This window comes from Pelodiscus sinensis, chromosome 17, assembly GCF_052426305.1.
Source record: "Pelodiscus sinensis isolate ZL-2025 chromosome 17, ASM5242630v1, whole genome shotgun sequence".
Taxonomy (NCBI): domain Eukaryota; kingdom Metazoa; phylum Chordata; order Testudines; family Trionychidae; genus Pelodiscus; species Pelodiscus sinensis.
Window position 1 is genome coordinate 16,619,813 of NC_143068.1, and position 21,401 is coordinate 16,641,213.

The following is a 21,401-nucleotide window of genomic DNA, read 5'->3' on the forward strand; positions in this document are numbered from 1 at the left end:
ATGTAAAATCCTGTTTAATCAGTTAACCCATTAAATGTTACATTTAACAGGTTAAGTGCTTAAATGGGATCCCGTGGGAGGGAGGCCGCTCCAGCCCAGCCAGGTCTGCTGCGCCATAGGTTGCTGCAGCCAGACCGGGCCCACCGCAGGCGGCTTCAGCTGGGCATACTGCATTGCACAGCGGGTGGGTAGCTGCTTTGGTTGGATCAGGCTCACTGCACCACACCTTGCCGTGGGTGGGTGGGGAGCTGCTCCAGCCCGGCTGGACTGGACTGCCCCCCTGCCCATAGTGTAGTACGGCAGGCCCGGCCAGACTGGAGTGCTCCCAGCCCATGGTATGGCACAGTGGGGATGGCTGGGCCGCAGGATAACAAGTTAACCAGTGACATCCCTAATTTACATCAGGGGCAGATCTGGACCCTTAACTTTATTTTAAAAGCCTCCAGCATAAGCCTGGTTATTAATGGTTTTCTGCTACTGAAACTCTAGCAGATTTCTTGATGCAGGCACTTGCAATGTGGCAAACCTCCTTTCTCATTCAGACAGGGAGCTGGAATGTTCCTTAAACCATGGAGAATTGGTCCCAAAGCATAATCGTTTGTGTAATTCTGGAGGGGATTTTTGTGGCCAGAGTTCTGGCAAGTCAAATGATTTCTCAGTTTCAATCTGTTTCCACATCAGTTCTCAGACTTTTATAGAAATCTTTATATCGAGGAAGAGAGATTTTTTTAGAGACAGGATCTGAGACAAAAATGCACATAGCACCTCTTTAGCTCTCTAATCTCACACAGTTCAAAAAACCTACCAATTAGAGTCATTTTAATACGTATTCAAAATAAACTATTAACATGATTGTTTCTTGGGAAATTAAACATAAATAACACCAGAATTGATATTGAATTAAGATAACATTGGGCCAAAGACGGCTTTTGCTTATGCGTATGCATGAGCAAGATAAGTCTCAGGTCAGAAATTTTGACTCCCCACGAATAGTCAGTCTTAACTCTGCACAAACCCTCGAAGAGTTCACCGCCGCCTCCCCAGTTTCCTAACTCTAGTAACAGAGGATTGTACAGTTGGGGGATGATCCATATGGTTTTGTTTACATACCCCAATTTTCCATCAACCTCCCCACTCAGGTTACTAATGCTTGTGGCACAAGTTTTTTCTGCAGCAGCTGTGCAGGGGTTATGCCAGCACTGGTCAGAATAAAGGCACAAAATAATGGCTCTTTTGAAGGATTATTTTGAACCAGCCTAAAGAGCAAAAGTGAAGGCATTCAATATTTGGCCTGTTGTACTGAAAGTTAAATCCCATTATTGCTGTAAACACTTGAGAACAAAGGTCAAATTTTAAAGGGAACCCTCACATAACTGAATGTAAAAATATGACAAATATTACATTTGCAGTGATTACACAGTGGAAATGACAAAAAATATAAAATGGCTTGAATAGAACTAAAAAGAGCAATTAACAATCCCATAAAAATGTAGGATCAAGCTAGAGACCTTCAGAGTCAAATTTTCAAAGGGATTGCAACACAGACTAAGGCTTTGTCTACACTATTAAAATTACAGTACAACTGCAGCAGCACAATGTGGCTACCGCAAGAGTGTGCTGGGAGAGAGATCTCCCAGTGCTCTATGTAAACCACCTCTACAAGCGGAATAGCTAACAGCCCTGGGCATGTAGCTCAAAGAACTGGGAGCCCATTTACACAGTGCTTTACAGTGCTGTAACTTGCTGCAGTTGGGGTGTGGGTGTGTGTTTTTTCACACCCCAGGGCCAGAAAGTTGCAGGTCAGTAAAATACAGTGTAGATTTAGCCTTAAGACTGCACCTACAATATGGCATATAAGAGCACTGCCTATGCATTTTCTTCACTAATGTGAACCTCAGGTTTGAGATGCACAGCGTGTACTTTTGCCCACAAAGACAAATTACTGCATATTGCCAAAATATTATCTCCATCACTGTTCATACAATAATTAGAGAGTGCAAAATTAGAGATTAAATTGTAGAAGCTTCTTTGGAAAATCTGGACCTCAAAATCTTTGAATAGTAGATTCTATTTAAAACTATATTATTGTGGTTGGAACAATGATGTACAGTTCACAACAGCGACTTGCCCCTAAAATGGTATACATCTAGTGCAGTGATTGGCAATCTAAGCTAGTGAGTGGGCCATCCTTATCTCAGTGTGTTGCAAGATTGTTGTAACCAAGACTGTCTCCCGGGATAAGGTAGTTTTGCCAACTATGTTTGCATGCCTAGAATTTATGGAGTGTGTCAGTTGAACCGGAGCAGCGCTTTGGTTGGATTCAGAGGGATTGCACAGCTCTCACTGGAGATGTTAAATATCAGTTAATTGAATAGTCGATTAACCTCATGAATTCTTATTGGTTATTTGACTATTCTATAGTCCCTGGGGGTGGGGCTGGCAGCCAGTGCCCTCTGGCCCCACTCCTGAGGAGCCCCCTGCCACCATGCTGCTGCCTCTTTATTAGAGGCAGCAGCATGGTGTGTCAGGCAGCAGCCCCTGTCCGGTGCAGGGAAGAGGGATCTGAGCTCCCAGACCCAGTGCAAGCCAGGACTGAGTCAGGATATCTGCCCACCCAGCTCCTAATACACTTTAAATGCAGAACCACAGAAGGGATAGGTCCCAGACCCGGTGCAAGCCAGGACTGAATCAGGTTGCTGACCAGCTTGCTAAAAATTTACTGGCAAGGAAAGGGGGTGGAGGGAATGTGTGTGGTCTATAGCATTAATCTACAAGCTTTTGCTTATTGGTTAATCGACTATACTATTACATTCCTAGCTCTCACAGTTAATGTGTGCAATCAACATACACCTCACTTCAGATGTCCTTGCTTTACATGCGGGTCACTTTAGTAACACCAACAGGAATGAAACTATGCAGATGGAAACTAGTGGAATCTGGCAACTCTGAGCATGGGCAATAGTAAACAAAATGTCTTGTGAGCCACATACAGAAGCTTGATAGGCTGCAGGTTGTCCACCATTGATCTAGTGTCTGGTGTCAATCAACAGTAACTCCAGTGAAATCTGTGGTGATCTAGACCAATTTTATATGTCAATCTGCAGAACTCCTTGCCACAGGACGTTGTGAAGACTAGGACAAAAAAGAGCTAGATACATTCATGGAGGTTAGGTCCATTAATGATTATTAGCTGGGATGGGTAGGAACAGCATCCTTAGCCTCTGTTTGTCTGGAAATGGATGACAGGAGAGGGATCACGTGATGATTACCTGTTTGTTCACTTCCTCTGGGGCATCTGACATTGACCACTGTCAACAGACAGGATACTGGGCTAGATGGACCTTTGATCTGACTCAGTATGGCCATTCTTATATTCTTATACATTTACAATTAAAATTTAGTTGTCTTATTCAAGCACTCAGCATTTCTCAGGATTCATTCCCATGATACCATTTAAATTTTAGAATTCAAAGGTCCCTACTGTTCCAAAACTATTTAGTCAAGGCTTCCCCACAGGAGTAACAGTTCCCTTCAAATCTGTGTGCACAGCTTCCATCACTGTGTCTTCTCTGATCAGTAAACCAGGGCAACCAGAGCTATGGTTTAATTAATATAATGTGATTAGCACAGTCCAGACCCAGATTAGTTCAAATTCTTGGAACAGTGCTAACATGTAGCTTATCCATAATGTGATTACTTTCATGTTAAGGAATACGTTTGTGATAATGGTGTTAAGAGGAATGAATAGAAACTTTGATAAGTATAATCCAATGTGGTGTAATGCAATATGCAAGCTGTTTATGTAATCTTATAAAATAATACTGTTTTTCTTATTGTTAGAATTTGAGTCACAGGTACAGGGGATGGGGGCGGCAGGAAATGGAAACAATCCAAAGGACCCTGATGATACAATCAGCATTGACAAGATTCCTAAAAGACATTTATTTTAGTAGAAGCATTTGGAGGAAGAAGGAAAAGATGCTTAGCAGTGTTCAGAAAGAGGATTTTGTTCCAGGCATTAGAAATGGCAATCGAAAAGTGCAAAGCTCAAAATGGGAAAATGGGTAAGAAATAGAAATAGTGGAAGAGGGCACTGAGCTGTAAGAATGAAAAGGTTGAACTTGATGTAGAAAAAAAAAGGAGGAAGGAAAATAATATATTTTGGGGGCTGATTTTAAAACAAGTTAGGCGTGAAACTACTTACCTAATCTGTATGTAGTTACTGAGGAGAAATTTGCATGGAAATAACCAGAATTAGCCATTGGCAGATCTCTGCTTAATTTATATTTATGATCTCGGCAATAATACATGCAATTGCACATGCATTTGGGTGCCTATATTTGGGGGGGAGGGAGGAGGGTTCATTAAAAAGGCCCTTTTATTTTTAAAGTTGTCTCTTCCACTAATCAGGAATGTGCAGTTGCCTGCACCAACAAAAAGATCAGTAGGTAATACACAAAACAGATAAAAGGGTTCAATTCATTAAGACACCAAAAAGTAGCTAATCTAGTATCTTAGCCTACATGTAAACCTCAAGAAAGAGGCAATTGGTTGGAATTTTGTTATCTAAAGAAATTATCTAAAACAACAACTGTCAACATGCAGGCATTGCTTCATCACAAGCATTTAGCTCTCCCTCACCAACAAGGAGTAGGAGAAAGAGAGTCTAGAGAAGAGGAGAACAGTAAGAGGAAAAACTGGTTTCTTAATTGATCTGGGAAGGAGGAGGAGAAAGAGAATGATGACATGGGCTGCCTATATTTCTAGCAATATGTCTGCAGTGCTTAGGAGCTGAACTTGCAGGGAACAGATGAGTTTAAATAGCATGCAATACATATGGGAGGGGGAGAGGGAGAGGGAGGAGGATGAAATCTATCCTAATGATAAAATTCTCAGAGGGGTAGCCATGTAAGTCTGTAACTTTAAAAACAAGTCTTGGGGCATGAGAGATTAACAAAAATATATAGAATCATGAGCTTTCATGGGTAAAAACCCACTGCAACTTATCTGATGAAGTAGGTGTTACCCATGAAAGCTCATGGTTCTATATATTTTTGTTAGTCTTTAAGGTGCCACAGGACCACTTGTTTTTATACTAATGATAGTACAGACTATATAATCTATATAGATTGGTGAGTATTTCAAACCCAAAACTGGATCCTAATAATAAAGCTTGAGCCCATTTCAGTCCTTATAGAATTATCCTTTTTTCTGCACATACTGGGAGAGATTCTGCTCTTGTTTAAAACCCATAACTCCACTGACATCAATGGGGGATAAACTTGTGATGTGAGAAGAATTCTCTAATAGCTTCCCTTTCTTAACCCACACTCATAAAGAATCCCCTTAGTATCATTTGTTATAGGTAGAGAAGCAGTGGCATATGCATATAAATCTGGCATGCATCTATTTCCTATTGCACTTACTAGCTTACAACCACAAACCAGACATTTTATGAGGGAGGGAAAAAGTGTGGAGGAATTACCTGCACAGATGCTTCAAAGAAAGAGTTTGGCTCACTGATTCTTATCATAACCCCCTTTCATAAAAACCCAATTGCTTGTTCACAATGTCATCTCTCTACTTCATTCTCAATGTCTGTCACACCATGCATCTTCCTTTTCAATTTAGGCAGGAAATGAAGAATAAGACCATAGAAGAAAGCAATACAATTATATAATTTAATGAATGAAATCATTACATTATCTGGTTTGTTCCCAGACAAGTGCTGCATATTCCCTGCCTCTCAAGAAAGGACATAGCCAATATTAAACTGATGCACTTTCTCACAGTCAAAATAGACAACTTAAACCAACTAAAATGATAGGAAAACTTAAATAGAGAACAAAGAGATATAAATAACCTCTTAGGCAACCAGAAAAGCTCATCAAGTCTAAAATTTCATCTCCCATAAAAATGATAAACTAAGTCTTAGCAACCAAGTTTCCTGATAAACTGGAATTCAAATCTTATACAACTACTTTTCTTCCCCAAACAGGCAAAATTAAAGGGACACTGTCAACTTGAAAACTAAGTGAGCTACAAGTAGTTTCAGATACCACACCCATTCTTGAATCCCCTTTGCCAATTCTGATGTTTGACTATCATTTTTAAGATGTTTTCCTTTCTCCTGTGCTGAGTGAAAAACCCACAAACAAATAACATGGGAACCAACTGGCCATATAAGAGGAACAGTGGAAGTGACGTGGTGCTGTAAATGTACAAAGGCAACAAAGTAAAACAAAACAAAACAAAAACCTGCCAAATTTCTCTTAGTTATACCCTTGACAAGCATTTTCACACACAGAAAGGGCCTGATTCTCAGAGGTAATGCGGGTACCAGCACTTCTCAGGATCAAGCCCAAGATTTCTATAAAAGGCGTAACACACAAAAAGTAGTGTTGTGTATAGAACTTCAGGCAATTGAAATCACAGTTAAGCCAAAATGAAGGGACTCTGAAGATCAGAAACAAGAGACAAGCTTTATGTAAACTACCCACTCCTTCCCCCGGCTTTACAGCTGGCTAGTAGTGCTTGTATACAAGATTCTGAGAAGTCATTCTTGTTGCCTCCAATGGGCACCCAACCTCCACCCTGAGTTACGAGTTTTGAGAAGCATTATGGGTAAGAGGAATGAGAACAGGGCATGGTTAGGAGTTTTCTGGCTGTATCACTTACTCAATGGGTAGCCATAAGGAAATTGACTATATGCCTCAGTTTCCCCTTTTATTCAGTCTACCCCCTTCCCATAGGTTTCGAGATGAATAGCTACTTATTGCTTATATAATGTTTTAAATTCACAGAGTGATGTAAGTGCTGAATGTTTGTGGGTGCAGAAGGTATGCAAGATCAGGTGTTGAGACTTTGGCATATAATAGACTCATCAGGAAACATCAAAGACATGGGACTGTCAAGATTAGTGTGACTGACCCACTTTCTTCAGTCCCCCTTTCTTCCCAAGATTCAATTAGAAAGTCAGCACCTAGTGTGAATTATTTTCACTCCTCTCTTTTCAAAGAACTGTTGGGAAGCTGTAGTTAAAGTTGGTGAGTAACTCTTCTTATTTTTTATATCATCATAGATTCCAAAAGGTCCAGCCATGGGCCCCATTGTACTAAGGGGCGGGGAACCTTTCTTGAGTTGGGGGCCGCTGACCCACAGAAAAATCAGTTGGAGGCCACACACAAGTGAGAAGCAAAGTGAGAAGCCCCTGATGGAGAAGGAAAAAGACACTCCCACATTTCCCTTGAACACCAGAGCCGGGGGGACCCAGGCGACTAAGTTTTGTATGCTCCAGGCCTGTGGGTGGGTTGCAGAGGGGCTGGAGCATTAGCACGGGCTCCCCAATGTGGAGGGATCCCTGAGCCTTGGGGGCCAGATCCAGGTAAATGTTATTGATAGTATTTTAAAGTTTCTTCTATCACCCCAGTCTTCCCTGACACTTCCTTACTAACCCCCTCTTATTTGCCCCCTCCCCTCTATTCCACAGCTGCTCTTGGAAAAAGTGACCCTATTTTCAATGACTATCCTATTTATATCATGAAATTGTAAATCTATTCATTGATTGGTTTTCCCCTCTGGACAGTATGTGAATATATATTTCTCTCAAAGAACTGCCCCCTCCCCCAAACCTCCCCTTCTCTCTTGGGTGCTTTTTCCTTAACCATGTTTACATGATAAAACAAAAAAGCTGTCATGTCGCACTTTAAAGACTGACCAAATAATTCATTAAGTGATGAGTTTTCGTGGGGCAGACACACTTCTTCAGATAGAATGCAACTACTTGGAAATGGCTCACCCTTTCTACCAATCCAGCCGCTTCCATAACATCCTGAAAAGCAACCTGATCAGATGTTCCTCCTCTAGGCAGGAACATGGATTTTCTTTTCTAAGCAGTTTGGAGAAGGGGGGGGGGGGGAAGAGGCAGAGAGAGAGAGAATGTGTTGAGTTTTGCTGCCTGCTCCTCCCACAAGATACAACCTCCTGCTGCCAGTGCTGTCTGCAAAGCAGCATTTCAAACAGTGCTTAGGCTTGGCTTGTGAGGAGTGAAGAGAAAGAAAGAGAGCGAGCTCAGACTCTGAAGGAAGAGGGTGAAAAGCAGCACTCAAGATTTTATCTCTCCTATCCTATGGATTTTACAAACTAGACCTCTCCCCCCCCCCAGCCAGACTTTTATCATGAGTGCACTGCCGCTGGATCTCCCGAGGAGTCCTCTAACCCAGTGAGCAGAACTTTGTGGGGCAGGCATTTCCCCTCCCCAGCTGTCTTTCATGGTAAAGTATTTAGCCCTGCTCTCCAGCCCACGGGGGCTCTTTCTCTCCCCTCCACAGGGAGCTGCGTGAAGGAGGAGAGGAGAGAGAGATGCATGTGGGGTGGTTCAGGCAGGCTGCCTCCTGGCTGCTGGTCCTGTGGGCTGCTGCTCCCTGCCTGTGGCTGCGCTGCATCCTGGCCGATTTCACCTTGGACAATGAGGTGCACTCGAGTTTCATCCACCGGAGGCTGCGGAGCCAGGAGCGCCGGGAGATTCAGCGGGAGATCCTCTCCATCCTGGGCTTGCCCCACCGGCCCCGGCCCCATCTGCACGGCAAGCAGAACTCTGCCCCCATGTTCATGCTGGATCTCTACAATGCCATGTCGGTGGAGGAGGAGACGGCAGGAGCAGCCGGGGAGGAGGGAGAGGGATTCTCCTACCCTTACAAGCCCATCTTCAGCACCCAGGGGCCACCCCTGGCCAGCCTGCAGGACAGCAACTTCCTCACGGAAGCAGACATGGTGATGAGCTTCGTGAATCTGGGTGAGTCTCTAACCCCCATCCCGGGGGAGTCTGGGATGAGATTTTTTTTGGGGGGGGGATAAATGCCTGAGTGTTGGGATTAGTGCCTGGGGAGGGGGTTGAGATGGGCAGATCCGTCTGATGGGCAAAGGAAGGACAAGAATGTGATAGCCCATGTGTCTCTACTGGTGGCCACAGGTGGCCCTGGTGGCAGGTGGCTCCAATGGTGGGGAAGGGAAAATAAGTAGCCCCAAGAAAAAGTACTTTTTTGTTACATCATATGTAAATGGCAGTAATCTTGAAATTCAGCTGGGCAGAGCTCAGCCTCTATTTCACATCATTAGGGTTTTTAGAAGTTTATTGTGCTGAATCAGCGCTTACCTCTCATGAAAATTCTTCCTCCTTCTGCCGATAAACTCCTTATTTTCCCAGTCCCAGAGATGAGGTTCTCAGAGGTGAAGGAATCATTAGTGGGCCTGGCCTGCCTCAGGAACCTCCAAGGAAGATATGAAACCTACGAGCACAAGATCATGAGCTGCCTTGTAGTTCAAAGCACTGAGCTTAGAGTCATCTAATGCCGCTAGAGTAGCTGAAAATGGATGGATTCCAGTGCAGCGGGGAAGACTGCATTAACTGAATTGAAAGGGCCAAGCTGCTGAGAGTCTGTTTTCTTAATTGCTTTTGTGGGTTTCAGTGGCAAATCCTTATTTACTCCTGCAGTGCTTTCTACTTTCTCTACATAGTCTTTCTTCTAGTTTTAGGCAGCTAGTTGCTTTCTTTCACAAGCACATGTGGATGGGTTTATGCAAAGGACCTGAAAGTTGCCACACTTTGAATGCAGCTCACTAGGCCCCTAATTGGATGCCATGGTCCAATCTGAGTTCTATTTGTCTGTTGTAGATTGTATATCCTTTTGGACTAACTTGTCTGGATTTGAGTAAAATGCTGACAGGGCCAACATTCTATTTTAAATATGTAATTATAGGTCCCAGTTCACTGTATCCAGTTTTAGCACTCATCACGTGTGGCACTGAAACCACCGAATGTACAGATTGGGTGCCTGCAATTTTAAGACCAAATCGGAACCGTAGTTTCAAAACAAGATCAACTCAAAGTTACTTTGGGACAAGGAGCAAGAGGCATAGACCCAATGCACATAAAATGGTGCAGACTGCACCCTTACATTTAATACTGTAAAATAATAATCATTTAGGGCTTACTGGTTGTCACTATGTTTCACCCCATGGCCACCTAGAACTTCATGGTGGCAACAGAAATTGAACTATAATCCTTCTGGCACTTTACCTAAAGGAGAATCACTAATAGCAGTATAAGCTCTATGTTACACCATTGAATAGGTATGACTATATACATTATCATTCCATTGCAATTTTGATGAAACCTGGAGATGGAGTATTGTATGCTGGACTTCTAGTGTCCATAAGTCATACATCCATATTAAATACCATGAACCTCAGATGAGTGCTTTATGAGTTTCATTTGATCAGGGGCTACACTTTTTTGAAAGTGATAATGGGTTCAATTTAGAATTAGAATGCTCGTCTAATCACTTTTAAATATGAAAGCCAATCATCAACGATTCATGTTAAAAATCAAACATCTCAATGTCCAAAATTACAGTTGGTGGTCAAATATTTGACTTTAAAGATAAGAGATGTTGACACTGTGCTTGCTGGTACCTTAGTTTTAAGTATAAAGTAAAGCCTAAGGCTGAAAGTGCAGGGACACTCAATAAAATCTAACAGAGAACAAAAGATGGTGAAATAATGAAACAAATTCCCATTTTTCTTTTTATATTTTAAAAGTATGATTTTATGAAAGGAATAAATAACTAACAGAATCAACTCCAGATAGATAAATGTTTTTCTCTAGGGGAATAATTATATCCTTTGTAAAAAGCAAAAATTAATTCCAACAAAGCTTTCATAAGTACTGCTCTAGGACCCCAGTCTTATACTCATTGTGTAAGGAAAAGTCTCTTTGAAATCCATGGGAGTTTTATGGAAAACCTATTAAGATGCAGGCCCTAAAGTAAATTATATTTTCCAAAGTGTGATTTTAGTGAAATTAGTCAACATATTAAAAAACAAGGACAAAACATTTTTTGGATATCTCCTATAAGAGTATCACAGAACACATCAAAGCAATGGCATATATGTAAACAGCAGGGCCAGACGGAGCCATTCTAGCACCCCCGGCAAACAGGTTAATTGCCCGGGTTGGGGGAGGGCGCATGCGCAGCCCTGCCCCCGCACCGGCTCGTGGGGGAGGTTGCATGCACTGCTCTGCCCCTGTGCTTGCGCGTGGGAGAGGGCGCCTGTGCGGCCCCGCCTCTGTGCCGGTGCATAGGAGAGGGAGCATGTGCAGCCCCTCCTCTGCCCGGCGTGTGGGCGGCCCCGCCCCCACCTGGCACGTAGGGGAGAGTGCGTGGAGCTGGTGGCAGCAGGACACACATGCCCAGCTCAGCCCAGCCCGGTTACTGCCGCTGGCGCGCAGCCCGGGGCCGCCCGGGGCAGGCCGAGCCTGGCTGTGCAGAGCCCTGCGGTCACAGGGCGAAGAGTGCTGCTGGCCGGCGCTATGGGGGTTAACGTGGCCCCTGCCCCGGGTGGCCGCTGCAAGGTGGCCGCTGGGAGCTGCTGCAGCCCGCGATCCAGGAGTTGGGTGTGTGGCGCCTGATGGCAGCTATAAGCTGTAAATCCTCATAGGTTGGTGCCCCGGGCAGCTGCCCAGCTAGCCCATGCCTTAATCCGGCCCTGGTAAACAGAGATTAAAGTGTAACATTAAGATTATTATGCACTCCATCAAAACGATTGGCTTCTGTAATCAGTTAAGAAAGTATAAAGTATTCTCTAAGCAAAATGGTCCTTTATAGTTTCATTTAATTGCTGTCAGGATGGTCAGTCATTAGTCAGAAAGTAGGCAATAGTCAATGGTTTTATATAGACAGGTGAAATTATTACCAACAAGGCACTTTTGAGAGGTTTATCTGTACTGTTTTGTTCCCCTGTCAACAGTGCATGCCAGGACAAGTTTAAAAAAGACATAGATCTGGAATAGCTTTCTTCATCACTGTGCACACCTTTCATCCCCTTATAGTCATCGTTCTTTCATCTGTATAGGACAAAGCTTGGCTTGTTTACGGACTTCTTAATGATTTAGACTAGCCACTAGCTCTCATAGATAGTCAAAGATGACACCTGCTTTAGTATGAACAGTTTTCTATGGCATCCAGTGAAAATTAGATCTATTATAGGACTGATTTTTTTTTAAGGTTTCTACAATGATTCCATTTAAACCAGAGCTGAATTACTAAACACAGTCTGTATTAAACTGTGTCCTGGTTTTGTAAGAGATACTCTGTGGGCATTGAATTGCACAGGTAGGCTTTTATTACATTCTAAAGATAGCACAATGAGAAAGTGTCACAGTATTATAAAATGTGAATCTTAGTAATGGGGGAAGTGAGAGTAACTAGAGAAGTCGTTACTGAATCTAAACTTCAGTAAACAAGCTATGTTACTGCAAATCTGTATGACTTCCAAAAGATGGTCTACTGATATCTGTTCTCTTTTTGAACATCTTTCTCCATCCATCTAGAAAGATGGTTTTTGTTGAAATTAAAGACTTTACAGATGATATATTACACGCAATGAAAGAGGAGACCAAGTCATTGATTTTCTGTGGAGTTAAGTCAGGACTGAATTTGCTCAAAGAGGTTATATTTTACCTTATGGTACATCCATACAACAGAGGAAGAGCGAAGCTGCCTCTCTTGATCTTCCAGGTTCAAATTAGCAGTCTTGTTAAGACACCTAATTCAAAGTGAGAGGCATCTTAGTCGATGCTGGTAACCCTGTTTTCACAAGGATAAGGGCAGTTTTCCTTCCTTTGACTTCCTGCAGTGAAAACAGCGCCAAAAGCCAAGTTAAGGTACTTCGACTTCAGCTACACAATTAACGAAACTGAAGTTGCGTATCTTAATTCGACTTTGTTCCGTAGTGTAGACGTACCCTTAGTGATTAGGAATCAGAATACAGACGCTTTATTTCAAGGGTAGCTTGAAACAAACTAGGTTTATATTGAGCCAGTAGCGTTGTCAATCTACCCCTCTGACGCATGGTAATAGCTTGATAATTAACTAGATACATCGCTAGATCCAGTGAACTCATGGGCCAGTTTCTGTTCTCTGTTACACCTGTACTAGATGGATGAGGAATGGGGCTGTGTTAGGAATAGGCTTGGATGTAAAACAGAATTTGCCACACAGGTATGAATACTTAACTTAAAAAAATAATGACTAGGCTTATATTGGTAATACTGTACATTTTATTCCTTTGGATTTCATTTAAAAGAAAAAGTGTTTTCTTCCCCAACCTTTATTTTAGAAGTCTTAAACAGCAACTAATGAGAAAACATCTTCTAGGCTGCCTGGAGCTTCTCCCCTCCCCTAAAAAGAATTGGACTATCTTTATGTTTATAGTCTTGACTTAGTATAAATAGTCCTTCCTTGACTTTTTTTTAAAAGATCCTGCATGAGTAATGTGCAATTAATTTGTCTCATGGCTGATTATAAAATGGATAAAATTATTTAATCCTTTAAAAAATGAGATTAAAAAATAGAAAGTTAGTCATTCTTGGAAGGAACCTGTAAAAGTGTCTTTTTAAAAATGTAAATCAAGAAGCTGAAGAGCCCCTAAGTTTCATTTTATTTCATACCATCTGGCTATCCTTTTTGTTGACAAGTGTTTGGCAGAGAGAACCATCTCTTTGCCCTTTAATAACAGGCTTTAACACTGTAGGGTATTAGAAAAAGATTCTATAACAGTTAAAAAATTTCCTTTGGGAAATACTTTATAAAGTGAGCACGGGCTGCAGGCATTTGCAGCTGTAACCTGGCTTGTGTTAAAATTTGGAAGGGGCTGCCTTGCATTCCAGCTCACTACAGGCCTTCACTGGTGTACAGCCAAAGGTTAATATAGATGTCACACGGTTTTTCTTTGGAGAGCCTTAGATATAAGAGTACGTGTACAGCTGTGTTTTTAGTAACCCTTTCATAATCAGTTCTTTTAAACCTCATTTTCTTGGCTTATATAAATCAAAGATTTTTTCAGGGATCTGTGACCTGGATTTGAACTTATTTGATCTTCATATATCTCCTACTTGAAACAAAGCAGATTAATTCTTGGTCCTGAATGTCTGCTCATGATCAGGTGATTTGGTCCATATATTAGGCCAAACCTTCAGATGCCTCCATCTTCACCCCATTTAGTATTGTTACAGTTCTCCAGCCAGAAGAGGTACAACTTATGATTGTTTCAGACAGTATGGTTTCGTTAAAGTTTCGGTGATGTGGAATTACCTTATGGAGAAAAGTTTTTAGCAAATGACTTCAAATAAAAATAACGAAATACTGTTTCTATGAGGCAAGTAACTATTCAGTATTCTTGGAACGTACAGACCAATCCTGCAGGAAAACACTAATTTAATTCTAGCTTCCTCATCTATAAAATGCGAAATGAAGCTAGCGGATAGTTAACTGCTTCATAATGGAGTTATGCAGACCTACTCACTGTTTAGGATACAGGGTGTAACTAGCCCTGTGGAGGGAGAAGGAAAGGGAAGCTAAAAGCCTCTCATATCCCTGTACAGTCCCAATCCTTGTGCTTCCAATGATTGGTAAGCCGGTATGGATAAAACTGGAAGACTGGTTCATTCTATTTGCTTTTTGTCAAAGGATATAGCTTTGGCCACAAGTAGCATGCTTTCTTCAGTGCTCTCATACCTAATATTCCTGGAAGCTGAAGTTCTAACAGGATCTGTAGTTTCAACAACCACAAGGTATTGTAAAGTAAGGTCATTTGAAGAAAACTTGTCCTGAGGGCCAGATCTTCCGATCCCACAGTAGGAGGTTTTTTTCCCGCTCTGTAAGGACTTCAGTACCTTGCTTTATATAAGTGCTAAACACCGTACTAACCATTTTTTTAGGTTATGCTGCCTCTCTCCTTACCCCCTTTTGCTTGTGCAAGAATTTTCTACCAGTCTCTTCAGAATCAGTTTAACAACCTGTTCACATGCAGCATGAAAATCAACCCTTAAGTTTTCTTTTGTAAATAAGCTTGTGTACAGATTGTAATACTTTTGTGGGTAAGGAAGGTTGCACAAGTGATTGGAAACATTAATTAAAAAAATTGATTTTAACTATTAAAGCTTATTCAGGACTGCTGACAGGCCTCTTTTAAATCGGACATTGCTATGCTTTAGTTTAATACATTCTGGCAGTGTCACTGGGGTTAAGGCTAATACAGGGATGTGTGGATCGTGTCATGTTATTGTCAGGAGGAATGTGGGGATTAGGTTTAAAAGTGGCGGGGGTGAATGGTGCAGCTGTGTACACTTATTATAAAAGATTTAAATCCCACTGGTAAAATCAGTATATTAAATTGCAAGAGCCTCTGTTTTTGGTTAGTTTCAATCAAATATGTTGGTAGTGCTAATATGGTTTCTATCCTTGGACCAAGTGAAGAAATGCTAATATTTATATAGAAACTGCTAATTTGTGGTTAAAATATAACACATTTAGTTTTATATATCAAAGTTATTCTAACTTGATGAATCCCAGCAAGATACTGAGATGATGGATGAAGTCATCTGAGTGAGTGAATAAATTAAGGAAATATTAATAGTGGCCACATAGAGAGGTTACCTAGTGATATGTAGCATTAGAAGAACATAGTATTTTTAATTCCTTTACAAATACAGTCAGCTTCTTCCAAGTCAGAGTCAAAACATTCAGTTAGATTAAAAATGCATATGCATTATTAACTGTAAAAAATATAATCTTTTAAAAGAAATTAGTGGACTGTTTTTGTAAAGTTAGTTTCAGGACTAAGGTTATGATCCTGTAAACATCTGAAGTCTGGGACTACTCAATAGGACAAGTCACATGAATAACATTAAGGACAAGCATAAATGTTTGTATAATTGGGGCCTAGGAGCAGATTTTTGGCCAGATCCTTAGCTGTGTAAATTGGCATAGCTCCAGTGGATCTGCCCTCTTAAAATCATTTACACCAATGTAAATCTAAAGTAACTGCACTAAACTCACTCCACATTTACACCAGTGTAACTGAATTCTGAATTGGATCAAGTGTCCCGTTATGGAAATAATCATCATGCAGTATTTTATTTGGGGGCTTCAAATACCATAGTTTTCATTCCTAATCTTGGAAATTAGTCACTGTTTATCATTATTAGGTTGTTAAACTACCATTGAATTCATGTCTTTGCAACAAGCAGAATTTAACTAATATTTTATTTGGCAAAAATGTGATCTAATGTATTTTAATACAAAACATGTTTCATATGGAGAACCCACAGTGATGAAAGATTACTAGTATGAAAATATCTGAACCTCAGCACAAACACACACTACGGTGTAAAGACTGTAGAGCCAGATTCTCTGCTGTCATAACTCCATTGAAATTATAGAGTTATGCCATCAGATTATCTGTCACATAGATTTTTTTGTATAAATGTAAAACCAGGAAGCATTATGATTTTGTCAATATCTTTCCTAAAAATGTAACTTGCCATATTTATGAAAATTCGGGTGCTCATTTTTGAAACTTGTACTCTTTCTCATGAGTAGAACTTCAGGACTGTATTCAGGATCTGAGGTTGATCTGATTTACATCGGCATTAAAATCAGTGAAACTCTGGGCATGTTTACATGTTTATTTCGAAATAAAGTGAAAGTCCACACTAATAAGCCTGTTATTTCAAAATAAAGGCCTTATTATTTAAAATAATAACTCCTGCTTGCGAAGAGGAATAGTGCTATTTCTCAATTATTTCAGAAGTTATTATCCAGAATCAGGCCCATTGATTTCTACAGGAATGCTTATGAGTAAGAACACAAAATTGGGCCCCGAGTAACATTCTCATTCTTTTAAACATTTGTATGAGTGCAGTGAAAATCCATTAGAGATCCAGATTGAGTGGATTGAATTAATGGCAACTCTGAGACTACAAGTTTTAGTGTAATTGCTTTATTGTTTTGGAACCAAGATGCTTACAATCTAGTTCCTGTGCAAACATATTTAATGTGTGTTAATGTGTTTCAAACCCAGACCCTCCCCGCAAAATTCTGCTTTTCATTAATTGACATCAGTAGCATGGTACAGTATTTCAAAGTGCTGGCCAAATATAAACTGTGTTTCTAATTTCCTTACTTTCCTGTGTTTGGAATGCCAATGTTAATTTGTTCCCATAGAAGAGTGAGAGCTGCCAACCACAGTTTTATATAAATGGTTTTACAGTGCAGAGCTGCCAACATTAAATGATACTCAGGAATTTTCATGACATTTTGTACCTAATTCTCTCATGTGCGTATGTACGAGAAAGAACGAGGTGAGGAGGAAAGGAGAAAGAGATGTATGGGTTGTTGCACAATAGAAACTAATCATTGGGAGAAATGTTTGAAGTGATTTATCCTTTGTTTAGCTATCAGTTAATGTTCCTTCTCATTTAGGATCCAGTTTTGCTTTCTGTCAGATGTAATACAGCATATTACTTGTGCACCAGAGATAATCCTTACATAGGAAATTTCGCTGATAACCATCAAGGGTGATTTTGTGCATGCAATTATTCCCATAGTGTTTTATTTATTTATTGGTAGCTTAAAACTGATGTTTTTGTTATCTGATCATTATGAACTAGATTCTGTCATCTGTACTTGCAAAAATAGTACCTTCTTTATGAGTGGCCCCATTCATTTCTGAGACAATCCAGTGAGGTACTGCTCATCATGAATAAGGGTGACAGAATTTGGCTGTATATATAGATTGTCAGTTTGATTAAAAATACCAAGAAAGTGTTCTTGTTTAAACCTAGACCAGATTATTTGTTTTAAAAAAATTAAGTTAGAGGTATGCATATTTATCTGAAGAACATGTGTTGTCTCTTACACAAGAGAGAGCTAAACATTGATCACACCTGTCTATTTTATTTTAAATTTAACACGATAAAAACGAGGGGTTTTTTTTTCTTTCCAGGAAAGTATTCAAAAAGTACAAACTGTCCATGTTTCAGTAAATTTGTGTTGAGTGGCTATGGCTTTGTATCACACACATTTCCCATTTTATTGGAACAGGTGCAGTGTTCTGCCATCTGTGCCAGTGTTGCATTATACCAACAAAAAAAGTGTTGTTTTGGTTCAGTGGATTTAAAAGTCTCCTGAGAGTAAAGAAATGAAAGAGAAAGAATTTAGAAAGTGCCTAGTGAAGGAAAGGCACTTCAAGTAATGTGCTTTGTCACTCAAGTCTTCTTGTAAATTAACTTCAACTATTTCCAAACTGTCTGAAAAATTCTGTCCATAGAGTATTAGGTTTCCATTGCATCTCTGAGGTCAAATGTTATTCTTTACAATCTTTATCGTCTTGGAACAACTTCCAAGTTAGATTTCTTTTGTTGTTAGGTTGAATTAAATTTAATGCTAAGTAAAAACTCTGCCTTGTTTTGAAAGTAAAAGAGCTGTGCATTTCAATGTTCAGCTTTTGAGTTTTGCTGATTCAGCCTTTTTAAAGATGATACAAATATTGCTCAAAGTTTGTAAAAGCTCATTTTGCAATTAGATCAACAAGCTCATACTTAGCTGATAGCTAAAATAACAACCACCACCAGCACCCTTCTAGGTTCATCTTGAAAGTGTTTAGTCAGTATGTCTGGAAAGGCTTACAGTTAAAGTGCCTCAAGCAGGGGATGAGATATTTCAGCATGCAGCTAGTACTATCAAGTCCACCTGGCCTGGGAAACTATGCAGGCTTTGTAATAGAGAAAATCCTTTTACTTATATCTCCATGGGAAGTTCTTAAAACTATACGTTGCCATCCTCTTTTTTAAAATGTTAGGATGATCCTGTTTGACTATGTCCCTAATGAGGAAACAACTTGACACCGACCAAGTCAATTACCATATCATGGATGTTTTTTTTTTTTAAAGTTGTCTGTCCATGAACGATTATTTTCAAGTAGGCAAAAAGCTTCTCTTCTTTAGCCTTGATCTTAACAGTGAATCAGGTTCTGCTGTGAATTACACCTCCATGCATCCCTGTCCATGTAATCGGGCCAAGATCCTCAGTTAAACTGGCATGGCTCCATTGAAGTGAGTGGAGTCAAAACAATGCACAACAGCTGCGGAGCTGGCACAGCATTTTCATCACCTTTGATGGGGTTGTAAATCAGGTCATGATCTGACTCCATAGACACAGTCATGGGGTCCATCCAGGTATTGTAGCTTGTTGGAGTCTGTGGGATTGTGTTCATCCTTAGATTTTACCAATCTGTTGCCTCTGTAGCCCAATGGCAATGAAATAAATAAGTGACCTGGACAAAATCTCCCAAAATACTTGTAAAATAACACTGTATCAATACTTGTGAGCAGTAATTTAAGTTAAGTGAGACATTTAATTTATTTGGGGTCTAATCCAGTATTTCTTGCATGTCTGAAACTCCAATTGACTGTAATGGGAGTTTTGCTTCCAAGAAGAGATGCAAAATATGCTGTATCGTATTAATAGCACTGTACAAGAATTAAAAGTGATAAATAATACATTTTATTTTTTATATCTTATTAGGGTTAGAATGGTTATTGTAATATTTGAGCTTTATCTTGACACATACCTAGTGTGTATAAAAAAAACCAAATGTCAAATATTCCTAACTAGCAGGATTTGATAACCAGTGGTACACAGTATGCTGGCATGCAGGAAGCTAACAGAAAAAAAAATCAGTTTTCAAGTTTCAGTTTAAAACTAATTGCTGCTACCATGCCAAAGGCTCTGAACATTTCACTTTAATTTAATGTATTTATTTATTACTGTGCATAATTATAACCCTATAGGGTCTCTTGAGAGATTAGTAAAGAATACTGTCCATCAATTTTCCTGAACCTTGTGTGGTGCAACAAGCATTTTGCTGTGTTTTAAGTTCCCCTTCCTGACCATAGACTTAAAAATTCAGCAATTGTTAAGAGAAGGGAAGGTTTTTGTTGCTGTTTAAGGGGGAAAATGTAACTTTAGCCTCATAGTCTGTTAGCTACATGGAGCAATAAATGTTTATTTGAAACTGGGAAAATCCAGGGCTGCTGGTTGGTTGTTTCCTTTTAGAGGAAACAATAAATGTGCCCACTTGTATTTTTACTACTTTACCATTGGGCCCCTTAATGACATAAATATACTTGTAGTAAGCTGCAGTAAGGAATAGCTGAAAATAATCAATATTGATCTCACCATCCTTGACAGTGGAAAGAAAAGCTTTTGACTAAATAGCCATTTAATCCTGGGTCTAGGACACTACAAGATCAAGATTTTTCAATACTTGAGCCCAAGTGGAATCTCTTATCCTATATGGTGAAACAGTCTGCCCACTGAGACAGGTGAAAAAGGGATGCTAATCACACATATGGTCAGTTCTTGTTCCCATTTTGAAGTGAATGGGATTTTGGTAGTTAATAGCCATTTCAACTCAGTGGCATGGAATATATTAAACACTGCAAGAATATTTGAGTACATGACCCACAGAAACCTGTCAATGATTGTGCCATATTAAAGCCAACCCAAAGAATAAAGAATCGGGCATGAATTAAAGAATCCAGAATAAAAAATGCTCCATCAGATGCAAATCTCTTTTAGGTAGCAGTAGTCTTTGCTTTGCTGATAAATCCAGGAGCATAAGCTGAAAATACATTTTGCTATAAATTATGTAGTATTCATGACTGCATTAAGTAAGCATGTCCGAAGTTTCTGTGATTTTGCCTGTCTGCAGTGATAATTGGCACTTAAAGTCCTAAGGCAAAATCTTATAGCTCTTCAACATGACATGTTGGCAACAGACCAAAATGGAGAACTCTCTGTGTCCTCTGACGGACACGTGACTCACTCCTGCATAAATGCCATGGCCTCAGTTGTGCACTGTTTTGAATAATGCAACACAACAGAGTGTGAATTATATTATATTTGTACATTCGTTCATTTCATTCATATCCAAATAACTTGGGGAAAATAGTGTACTAGTGCAGCTAATATAATATGAAAGGACAACAACAAAATGCATCTGAAAAAAAAATGAATTACTATTTGTTAGGGATTGATTCCAGGAGACCATTGTGGTCCAATGTTAGTATATGTATACAGGACGTCCTCACTGTAGGTCCAAGATACGTTCCAAAAAACTTGGACTTACAGCGAAACAACTTAAAGTGGGGAATTTTTTCCCCTGTAGCTGACTTCTGTTTGCGCAAATTTGGGGGGGGGAGGAGTTGCCCAACTTAAGAGCAGGGAATGGGAGGACTTATAATGCATCAGTTCCTATCAGCATCAATGACTTTAGTGTGGAACAGATGTATACCGAGGCGACATAGTGGGGACGCCCTATAATAGGTGAGTTAAACTGTTCGCAAATATGTCTATCCCTGTCCACAGATGACCTTAGGAATGGAGAGTAGGCCAACAAAATCTGAAATGTAAAATACACATGGCCTTATTTCTGAAGTAAAACCCCCAAAATGACCATCCACGTGGGAAATCACTGTCATTCCATACACAATGCCC

General features: G+C 40.2%; 2 protein-coding genes across 2 annotated transcripts in view; one reads left to right on the forward strand and one right to left on the reverse strand.

Moving 5' to 3' along the window:
- Positions 1 to 9,331, reverse strand: part of SPO11 (SPO11 initiator of meiotic double strand breaks) — a 70,937-nt gene extending 61,606 nt beyond the window's left edge. Inside the window, exon 1 of the mRNA XM_089769667.1 lies at positions 9,155 to 9,331. The gene's annotated coding sequence lies outside the window, so the exon portion shown is untranslated. The remainder of the gene's footprint in view (positions 1 to 9,154) is intronic.
- The window catches only part of BMP7 (bone morphogenetic protein 7), a 61,293-nt gene continuing 47,833 nt past the window's right edge, over positions 7,942 to 21,401 (forward strand). The window contains exon 1 of the mRNA XM_006125345.5: positions 7,942 to 8,794. Within this exon, the coding sequence (XP_006125407.1) occupies positions 8,362 to 8,794 (433 nt within the window). The 5' untranslated portion in view covers positions 7,942 to 8,361. The remainder of the gene's footprint in view (positions 8,795 to 21,401) is intronic.